Source organism: Pygoscelis adeliae, unplaced genomic scaffold, assembly GCF_000699105.1.
Source record: "Pygoscelis adeliae isolate BGI_AS28 unplaced genomic scaffold, ASM69910v1 Scaffold544, whole genome shotgun sequence".
Lineage (NCBI taxonomy): Eukaryota > Metazoa > Chordata > Aves > Sphenisciformes > Spheniscidae > Pygoscelis > Pygoscelis adeliae.
Genome location: NW_008824715.1, coordinates 121,969 through 131,918, shown reverse-complemented (window position 1 = coordinate 131,918; position 9,950 = coordinate 121,969). Strand labels below are relative to the sequence as shown.

The 9,950-nt window shown below is 61.2% G+C and overlaps 2 protein-coding genes across 2 annotated transcripts in view; one reads left to right on the top strand and one right to left on the bottom strand.

The window, feature by feature from the left end:
• The window catches only part of MTERF4 (mitochondrial transcription termination factor 4), a 2,013-nt gene extending 1,442 nt beyond the window's left edge, over window positions 1-571 (top strand). Inside the window, exon 2 of the mRNA XM_009323194.1 lies at window positions 89-571. Within this exon, the coding sequence (XP_009321469.1) occupies window positions 89-451 (363 nt within the window). The 3' untranslated portion in view covers window positions 452-571. The remainder of the gene's footprint in view (window positions 1-88) is intronic.
• Window positions 572-2,468: 1,897 nt separating this feature from the next.
• The window catches only part of SNED1 (sushi, nidogen and EGF-like domains 1), a 29,686-nt gene continuing 22,204 nt past the window's right edge, over window positions 2,469-9,950 (bottom strand). The window contains exons 22-33 of the mRNA XM_009323193.1: window positions 9,504-9,800; window positions 8,109-8,292; window positions 7,907-8,019; window positions 7,082-7,360; window positions 6,502-6,646; window positions 6,081-6,163; window positions 5,227-5,313; window positions 4,841-4,957; window positions 4,240-4,327; window positions 3,452-3,535; window positions 3,156-3,193; window positions 2,469-2,706 (exon numbers count right to left, since the gene is read on the bottom strand). Coding sequence (XP_009321468.1) covers window positions 3,157-3,193; window positions 3,452-3,535; window positions 4,240-4,327; window positions 4,841-4,957; window positions 5,227-5,313; window positions 6,081-6,163; window positions 6,502-6,646; window positions 7,082-7,360; window positions 7,907-8,019; window positions 8,109-8,292; window positions 9,504-9,800 — 1,514 coding nt within the window. The 3' untranslated portion in view covers window positions 2,469-2,706; window position 3,156. The remainder of the gene's footprint in view (window positions 2,707-3,155; window positions 3,194-3,451; window positions 3,536-4,239; window positions 4,328-4,840; window positions 4,958-5,226; window positions 5,314-6,080; window positions 6,164-6,501; window positions 6,647-7,081; window positions 7,361-7,906; window positions 8,020-8,108; window positions 8,293-9,503; window positions 9,801-9,950) is intronic.

Sequence of the window (9,950 nt, the reverse complement as noted above, 5' to 3'; positions counted from 1 at the left end):
CGTCTCCTGCGGGGCGGGTACCCGCCCCAGGGCCGGGAGCGCAGTGTGGGGCCGGGGCTGTGCGTGAAACACCCTGTCCCGCCCGCAGTACGTGTACTTCAGGATGGGGCTCCGGCAGAAGGAGATGGTGAAGGCCCGTCTTTTCCGAATGCCCTTTGCCGAGCTCAGGAACCGGCACATCTTCCTGGAGCGCCGGGGGCTCTACCAAACTCCGTACAAAGGCCAGACCCAAACCGGTAACCCGAAACTGAAGGACATCCTTCAGCTTCCGGAAAAAGACTTCCTGGCCAGCCTGGCCCACGCCACCCCAGAGGAGTACGAGGTCTTCAAGAAGCTGCTGGCTCGAGAGGAGGAAGAAGCAGAGGAGGAGGAAGAAGAGGACAGGGATGCACTATATGCAGAGGAAAATGAAGACTTGGACAGTGAAGGAAGTAAAACAGCCCAGGAGTAAAGAGGTGAGGCTCCCAGGTGCCCGAGCTCTCCCCATGCTGGTGCAGTCCCTGGCCCCACTGCACTCATGGGTGCCCTGGGCCCCCACCCCACACAGGCACGAGCTGTGGTGGCTGCAGGACCTGCTGTCTTTCTGGCTGCAGGACCTGCTGTCTTTCTGGCTGCAGGGCTTCATGTGCAGGACCCTGCTGAGGGGCAGCAATAAATCCCATATATCGGAATACAACAATAGCCCTCTTTCCTCCTCATTGACCAACTACTTTAAAAAATACCCAGTTTCCATAAAGTGTTTTTATTTAAAAAAAAAAATCAAACCAAAATAACTAATTTATTTCCAAGGCTAGGTTAAAACCTTCTGGCTGCATTACATATTGTGCTGGCTGTGGGGCAGGAGGAGGCAGGCTGCTGTGCCGGCTCACAGCGGGGCTATGCTGTGAGCATGGACAGGCCCTGTGGCAGCGCTGGCGGGGCCCAGGGGCTGTGCTGAAACAGGACCGTCCCAGGGCGGGGCCGCCTCCACCTTCACAGCCCATGTCGGCGCTGGTCTTGTGGCTGACAAGGCAGGGATGTAGCACTTTCTGACCACAGCTCCAAAACCTCCCCTCCCTCGTGGATAGCAGAGGCTCTTCTGGCTTTCCCCTCGCCCTGCTCTTCCAGGCAAGGGTTGGCTTCTTCTCATGCCCTGGGGAGGCAGGACTTCTGTGCTCACCTTGCAGCAGGGAGGCTGGAGCAGGATCAGGCAGCCTTGGAGGAAAATGAGGCATGTCCATCTCTGACTCCGATTCTCCTCTGGGAGCAGAGCTAGAGTCAGTGCAGGAGGGGAGCATCACATTGTCCCTGCCGCTCCCAGGCTGCTGCCAGATGCCTTGGCAGCCGCTCCTCCGGGCCGAGCGCTCTTACACTGCTGCCGGGAGGGAGAGGGTGGTGCCAGGAGTGCCAAAACTCATGGGCCTGTTCCGCTCCGAGAGCATCTTCTGGGCTGCAGCTCAACACGCGTGGCTGAACAGCAGTGTCCTGCAGTGCTCATGGGAGGGGAGGGCTGCCCCGCCAGGATACCCCCCACGCTGCTCGGGAGATAACACTCTATACCAAAACTACGATATATCTCTGGTATGTATTAATTTATAATATACACTGTGTACATTAATACACAAATCTATGTTTAACTAGTGTTGTCATACAAACTCACAAAAACTAGGAACATTTCTAAGCTACGCTTTTTCCTTGATTGCTCTGCCACAGCTGGTGGGATGGCCACTGCAGGGCCTTGCACGCTGGTCCTCTCCTCCGCCAACAACACAGCGGTGGCATCACAGCACTGGCTGGTGCCATGAGGAACGCAAACGCTGTGAGCAACTCAGGGGGATGGCACGTGGAGCTTGCTTTGTCACCAAGCCCGTACTGTGCCCTGCGCTTGGAGGCGATTAGCATCGGAACAAGCATGGTGTTATGCCTTGGCTGACAAAATTCACCCTACAGATCACTTTTAAAATTCTTTCTAGGTGCTCTGTTGCTTTCTGAGCTGGAAATGTGGTTAAAACCAGGGATTGTTTACAACACAAAGAAAAAAGGCAGACAGTAGAAGCTGCCTCAATTTCCCCCGCTAAAGCGGAGGAGACCGGGACATGCCTCCAGTGCCCGCACTCACCTTGCTGCCTGGGGGAGCTGCTCACCATTTCTAACTTTTCTACATAGGGATGGACTCCTCCAACTAGATTTTCATGGGCCACATTTCAGGTCATAGCTAAGGCTTTTTGGTCTGCATTAAACTGTTTTATTTGGGGGTTATAGGTAATTTATAACCTTGGATTATGAAAACAGGTTGGTGCAGATGCTGTTGGCAGGAAGCTGGGATCAGCCCCACCGATGCCTGAGCAGAGCCGGGAGCCCGTGGCTCATGCAGAGCGGCTGGGGGGCCGAGTGGGGCTGGTCCCCTTGGGGGGCAGCCAGCCAGCCGCTGCAGTAGGGCCGCCCGCCCAGCCGCTGCAGTACACTGGCGCTCAGCTCCCTGGGGGCAGAGAGGTGACCGGAGCAAGGCAAGCCAGAGTGAAGGCAGTGCTGGTCCTGCGGAGGGAAGGGAGTGCTGCTCGGCGTGCCAATCCAGCTGCGTGTCCTGAACGGGCTGGAGGAGAGGGAGGGGCTGATGGCAGGCAGAAAGGTTCCCCCGCTGTGTTCAACTCAGTGAGCAGATCTGATCTTCCTGGTGTTTCAAAAGCCCTTAGATGTGGAAAGATGAAGCTTCTGCTGCTTTGAACCCTGTGAAGGAGCAGGAGGAGAATGAGCCAGTGTGCAGAGTCCCCTAAAAGCCCCGCAGCTGCCTCTTCCCACCCTGTGTGCCTGTCTCAGGCTGGGAGAAGGGGACCTGCCCCCTCCAGGGCTGCAGCCTTTGCTTTGCACGGGCTGGCAGCACCCAGGCCCTTTCTGTGCAGGAATCTTGTTCGTGGGGCTGCAGAGCCGCCGGGGAGCAGAGCATTGCCTTCTGCTCCTCCACCCCAGCCACAACTAGAAGTCCTCAGCTGCGTGCCCAAGCCTGACCAGCGCAGCAGCTGGAGAGCCCTCGCACCCCCTTGATGTGGCAGCGTGAGCCTGGGCTGGGCTGTGGCCTCCGCTCTTCTCCTCCCTGACTCCCTGTGCAGGGGTGCAGGCAGCCACAGGCAGGAGCTGCCCCTGCCCATGGCTGAGGAGGGCCTGGAGCGGGTACTTACTCTATGGCTTCTTCAGTGTGTGACTGTTGCTTGGTTTTCTGAAAGAGAAGGGAGGAGAGCACCATCAGCCCTGCAGCCCCTCAGCCGTTGCTCACAAAGAGGGCATGCAGAGCTGACGTCTGAGCCTCAGTCACGTGCTCCTTGCACTCTGTTCTGCATGGGGTGCCTGCACCCCTCTCCCAGCCCACCCCAGCCTGGGTACCCCCACACGTCCTGGGTGACACCAGCTGGCTGCATCCTCCAGTCCTAGGCCACAGGAAGGCTGGCGTGCTCAGCATGCTGCTGTTTAGCTGTACCTGCTGGTTCTCTTCTCGGAACCGGTGCTCTTGCAGCTCTCCTTGTAGCAGACGTCCTGGTATACCTTGTAGACTCTCCTATACCTGCACACACAGCAGAGGGGCAAGTTGTAGGGAATAACAGGGACAGATCTGCTATTGCAAGTGCGAGGGGGGAGTCTGGAGGTCTCCCCCGTTTCCTTCCAGGCTGCGGTAGCTGGCCTTGGTAGGAACAGGGCTGAGCTTGCTATGCCTGAGGGCTGACCCCACACAGCCAGGCCCTTGTGCCTCTATCGCAGGAAGGCGGAGTGGGGTGGGGGACAGAGCAGAGGCCTCCATGCCCTGGCATTGCAGCAGGGCTGGCCCCAGCCCTCTGCTTGCAGATGGAGGGGCAGCTAGGAGCTGGGATGGCAGGCAGCGGGCAGGGGATCTGCTGCTGCTTGGGGGGGGGGGGGTTTTTGAGGGCACGCGCGGGGGGGGGGGTCGGCTTCTGCTTGGGGGGGGGGGGGTCACACACACCAAATCCAATGTCGCTGCCATGTAGGTGGGTAACACTGCTACGGGGCTGTCATTTCAGCAGCATCCTGCCCTGAAACATAGCTGGCGGGGCAGTCCCAGGGGCTCAAGGGCAGACAAGGCTGCTCAGCCTGCGCTGGGGAGGGGGCAGCTGCAGCCACCTGGCAGCTGCTAGCCAGGGTCTGAGACGGCCTCGTGCTCACCCTCCCTTCCCCAGAGCCGAGCTGCAGGGAGACATCCCCAGCTCTGAGCACAAGGGGAAGGGAGGAGCACAACCCGCAGGCAGTACTCACAGGTAGTGGCAGGTGCCTCCTTCCCACACGGGGAATGACTTGGTTTCCGAGTACAGCCGCGTGCACGAGTGTGGCACCTTCTTGCAGGCTGCTTGGGGAACAGGAGAGGGGAGCTATCAACAAGCCCGTCTCTGGCCCTGCCTGCCTGTGCCCTGTGGCAGGGGGCCAGTGAGGCCCCCCTGGCTTCCCCTCTGCTGTCCTGGAGGGCTGGGCTCAACAGAGCTGACCCACCAGGAGAGGAGCCCCCAGCCCTGCGGTACCCAGATAACTACATGGGCAGGGCAGGAGCCTGGCTTGCCAGGCTGCCTGGCGGAGGCAGAGGGCTCAGCCAGAAGCAGGGAGCAGACCTGCACTCCCGGATCTGCCCAAACTGGCAAGAGCAGAGCCCATCTCCTCTCTCTGCTGTCGGCACAGCACAGCCTTCTCTAGTGGGGCCTGGGCATGGTGGGAGTCCCCTCAGCCAGGAGGAGCCAGGTGCTGACAAGGTGTGCTCGGTGACCTGCGCCCTGGGGGACCTGTGGCTGGGACAGCTGCCACGCTGGGCACATGCCATCTGCCTGCAGGAGGGAGCTCGGCCCTCCAGCAGCAACATGGCACTCACCCAGCTCGCAGAACCGGCCCTTGAATCCTGGGCGGCAGTCGCAGTGGTAGGACTTCGCATCCCTGGTGCAGGTGCCTCCATTCCTGCAGGGGTTTGTGGAGCAGTTCTGCCCCTCACCTGCAAAACATGTATAGCTGTCAGACCCCGGGGGCACAGTGCACCCCGCCCCACCCCCCCCCGCCCCCGGCATGCCAGAGAGCTGCGAGCGGGCGAGCAGGGATGGAGCAGCCAGCAGGGATGGAGCAGCCAGCAGGGACCCATGCCATGCCCCTTGTGTGCCTCCCAGCAGGGCAGCAACAAGGAGAACAGGCTGGTGCCAAGCACTCTGCTTGCCTGCAGGCCCTGGGCTGGGTCCCTGCTGCTCATGTGTCTCCTCCCGGACTTACTCTTGCTCTTTGCGTCACGCAGCTGCAGTGCCAGACTGCCCTGGCTTGACACCTCCACGTTCTCCAGCTTCACTGGAGCCTCCGGCTCTGGGCAACAAGAGGGTCAAATGTCACCTCCATGCTGGGGCCAGACCCAAAAGCAGCCCCCTTTGGTAGGATCCAGCCTGCCCGCAGCTTCAGGGGGCTGGTCAGGCCTAAGGCAGTGGGGTCAGCCCTTCCCAGTTGGCACCCCTAGAATTAAGGTGACCACCTCACCCTTCCTGGAGGGCTGTGGGACACAGAGCCCTAGGGAGGCAGGGGCAGAGCCAAGATAAGCAGTGAGCCCAGGCTTGCCATCAGGTGTGCCAGGCCCCTTCTCCACCCCATGGCGCAGGGGTTCCCAGGCCTCGTAGGGTATCTGGGGCTGGCACTTGTATCCCTGGTGTTCCAGGGATGGCAAGTGGGGACTGGTCCTGGGCTAGTGAGGGGCTTCTTGCCCAGGCGCCCTCCTCAAGTGTGAGGCTGTGCTTGGTGGTGGGGGCTCAGGCTGTTGGGCAGGTAGGGGCTGCACTGGAGGGCCGCAGGGTCGCTGCCTGGGCTCCCACTGACCGTGCTGCAGCCAGCATCGCCTCCCATCACTGAGGGTCCCTCTCTGCACTCCCTGACCAGCCCTGTGTCACCCTTCTCCCTACGCAGGGGTCTAGTGAGCAGGGCAGATGTTCGACTGCCCAGGGAGAGGTGTGAGGGCCCTGCCCTCCTCTGCAGCTCTCCCAGCTCTCCAGCAGCCTGCCCGGCTGCCACCCTGTCCTGGGGGGAGGCATAGGAGATGGCACTGGTTGACAGGACAAGGGCCAGAAAGGCAGCAAAGCACTTACGTGTCTTCACAGTGATGGATTTGCTCAGCGCAGTGCCGAACCTGGCGCTGATCCTCCCTCTGCCATCCACCAGCTCGGTGAACCTGGGACAGGAGAGCCATAAGGGTACAGGGCACTGTGGGTCCCCCCAGGCCACAGCCATCCCATGCGCTAGGGCTGGAGGCAGCTGGATAAAACACTTGCTGGCAGCATCAGGCTCGGTGCGAGTCCCATGGGCTCAGCTGCGGGCAGGGACCTGCTCACAGGACAAGGGCCTGCCTGGCTCAGGACCCCAGTGGGTGGGCAAGAAGCACAACCCAGCAGGAGCATGGCTTGACCCTGTGCGCATCCAGACACGAGAGTTGGGAAAAGGGGCTGTGCTCAGCCCAATGCTTGGGCCGAGCACTAGTGGAAGAGCCAGGAGTGCCAGGGCAGCACCTACCTGGGGGCTGGCGAGAGCTCCTCAACTGTGTCGTGATCCGCTAGCAAGCGCAGTTCGGGCAGGAAAGCTGGGGGCAGCCTGTTGCGCAGGACCCGGGGGTGTCCAGCTTGGCTCCACCGTCCCTCCGGAGCTCCATCCCTCTGCACTGCAGACCAAAGGGTTAGGCTTAGCAGGAGGCAGGCCATGAGTCAGAACAGCAACCCAACTCCCAGCCAGTCCCCTCGTCCCCAGGTTGCCATTTAGGGCTGTCTAGGGACACACGCACACTCTCCATATGCCTGGTGGAGACCAACCTACAAGTGTTGGTCCCCGTGAAGCATCACTGAGTTGTAACTCTGCATCTGCCCTCCGCTAATGGCGGCAGCACCCTGCAACCCCCACCTCCCTTTGCAGGGGACCACATCCTGCCACCACAGCCTGCTGCGGGCACCCAGTTCTGGGGCAGCAAGTCCCCATGGGCTCATTACTCTGTTGGTCAGCTGGTTTCCTACCCCCCTGCCCTGCTTCCCCGTTAGCCCATTGCCTCCCTTGTGCTGCAGCAAACTGGCAACGCCCCAGCCCTGGCAAGCCAGGCACTCACAGGTGGTGACATAGAGGTGGATGGGCTCACTGTGCACTTGGCCTTGCTCTGTGTTCTGCACAGCCGTCACGGACAGGCGGTACCGCTGCCCAGGGAGCAGGTCCCGCACCGTGTAGGACACAAGCTTCCCGTTGGGTACATAGCGGCTCTTCACACTCTGAGCGGTGGTGACGTTGATGATGTACCCCTCCACGGCACCGGCAGGCGGCTGTTCCCACGCCATGGACACGGAGGTGGCAGTGACGCGGGAGGCGGTGAGGTTTTTTGGGGGGAGAGGCCCTGGGGCAGGCAGGAGGTGGGGAGAAAAGGGGTCAGCGCTGGTGCCCTTGAATGGCAGCCAGCTTACTTGCTCACATGCCATCTAATAAGCGTGCCAGGGCCCCAGCTTGCCTGACCATGCCCTGGCCAGCCTTCAGCTCAGCTCCAGCCGTGCAATGCACTAGGAGGAGATACTCAGCACTAGGTCCCTGGCAAGGGGGGCAGAGCCTCACTGCACCCTGGCACCCAGGTCTGGCCCTTGCCCTCCAGCTGCCGTACAGCAGGGGATGAATCAGGCCTGCGTACAGGCCCCACATGGGTCTGAGCTCATGCTGGTCTTCGGCAGTGAACAACATCTGGCAGGGGAGGATGTGCCGGGGCCTTGCCTGCCCTTCTTGAGGGCTGCCTGCATGCCTCCTACCTGCCATGTTGGCCAGACAGGCTGACGGCTTTCGCACCTTCCCCTCCCTGCAGCTTTCCTGCTAGCCATAAGCTGTGGCTGCCCTGTGCCTGCCCAGCCCCCGCGCCCCTGCAGCAGCGGAGGGTGGTGAAGGCAAGCCCACTCACTCGTCCACACGTGGAAGGGGGCTGTTGCCAGACTCTCTGAGGGGTGGTCTTCTGTCCCCAGGCCGCTCAGCGTCGTGACATGGACAATGTACCTCTCTCCTGGCTGCAGGTCCCTGTGGAGGAGGAAGGTAAGGTGGGAAGTGGTAAAGCGGACAGCCTGGGAGGGCCAGCTAGCTTGGTGCCCGCATGCCACCCCACTCACAGGAAGGTGTACTTGGCCACGCTGCTGTTCAGCTCCACGGTGCGGTCTGCCAGGTCCCCCGGCTGGCGGATGGAGACACGCACCCTACTGACAGTGGAGTGCTTGAGCCGGTGGAGAGCCCATTGCACCGTGATGGCGCTGGCCGTCACGTTCATGATCTCAAAGCCTTCCACCGGACGTGGTCCTGGCCAGAGCAAGTGGAGAGGGCTGCGGTCAGCCTTCTGTCATCATGTGTCATTCTGTCCCTTCCCCACGCCCCAGCAAGGGGTGTCCTGCCTGCCCCTCTGGATTGGCTTCCCCAGCAGGAGCAGCACAGCACCCCCTGCCCTGCCAGACTCGTGCTCTCCCATCCTCACCACCTGTGGGCAGGTGGGAGGCACATCCATCTGCCTGCCCGCAAGGCCTCATGCCATCCGCCGCATCCCTGGGGCTGTCCTCCTCTGGCCCCAGCCCCCCCCACCAGCTCCAAAGGGCTTGCAGTGCCTGGCCCTAAGCTCACTGCATGCCCCAGGCGGCCATCCTGAGCCTGGTTCTCGCTGCCCCCAGCATCTTGCCCTGGCTCGAGGCCTCCCGACATGCCATGGCCAGGGGCACAGACCCCTGCTGTGCCCAGTGCCACACCTGCCTTCTCCTCCCCTGGGCTTCACTTGGTCTCAGCCCACTGGGGAGGGGATATGGTCTATGGGCTTTCCTGCCACCATCCCCCTCTCATTAGAGGGCAGCTTTTCTAGGTCTAATCCCCTCTATCCTCAGTTTGCACTTGATTTCTACATCCACCTGCCATAGAAAGTGGGACTGCAGCTTCTCCGCCTGCCCATGCCCCTACAGAGGCATCACTGTGCCTCCTTCCCTGTGCCCATGGAGCAGAGGTCCCTGCCAGCCTCTGCCCTCTCTGACACATCCCCACACCAAGCCCGGTGGGATGGTGAGGCAACTCACCCATGGGGCTCGTTGTCAGCAGAGATCACTCAGCCCCGCTGCCCAGCTGGCATGGGGGCTTCTCTAGCTCAGCCAAGCAGCACTGGGGACCTGCGCTACCCTGGGCCCAGTGACAAGGAGTAACTGGTGCGACAGGTGCAGCCTGGCCCCGATGAATAGGATCCAGGAACAGCCCCTGCTGCCGGCTGCCTTACCAGCCCCTGAGCAGGGGCCCGGTGAGCTGCAGAGGGTTCGGTCCCCTTTTACTCACAGCAAAGAGAACAGCAATTCTCTGTGCCGAGCACTTTTCAAAGGCTCCCAGCTGGATTTTAGGATCTGCACCACCAAACGCACCGGGGTTCGGCACAGGCCCGGGCTGCAGCTGGAGCCGGTGGTGGGGAGGAGGCGGCACAAGCCCTGGCACCTGTGGGGACCACGCGTGCTCACGACCGCGATCCCCCCGGGGATGCTACTCACTAGTGCGTGTGGTGAGCATGACGGGCCTGCTGATATCATTCTTGTTGTTCACGTTGCGTTTGACTGAAAAGACAGAAATATTGTAGGCTCTGCCGGAGGCTAGTGCCCGCAATTGGTGGGCAGAACGACTTCGGTCCACAAAATCTGTCCTGCGGTAAGAGCCGTCGAGGGATACGTACGTCACGGCGTAGCCGTCAATGAGTTGCCTGGCGGCTGCGTCCTCAGGTGGGTGCCAAGAAATCAACACACCAGTGTCCTCCACCCTTTCCACCTTTAATGAGGTTGGTGGCAGCAATTCTTCAGGGTGTGGGCAAAAGCAAAGGGGAGAGGTAACGCCATGAATCTTTAGAGAACAGACCCTGGCAGCAAGAGGCAGAGCGGCAGCGATGGAGGATGGGGCGCTTGCTCTCTCCCTCGGCACACCTGGCAGGGGCCCTGCAGGTGCCA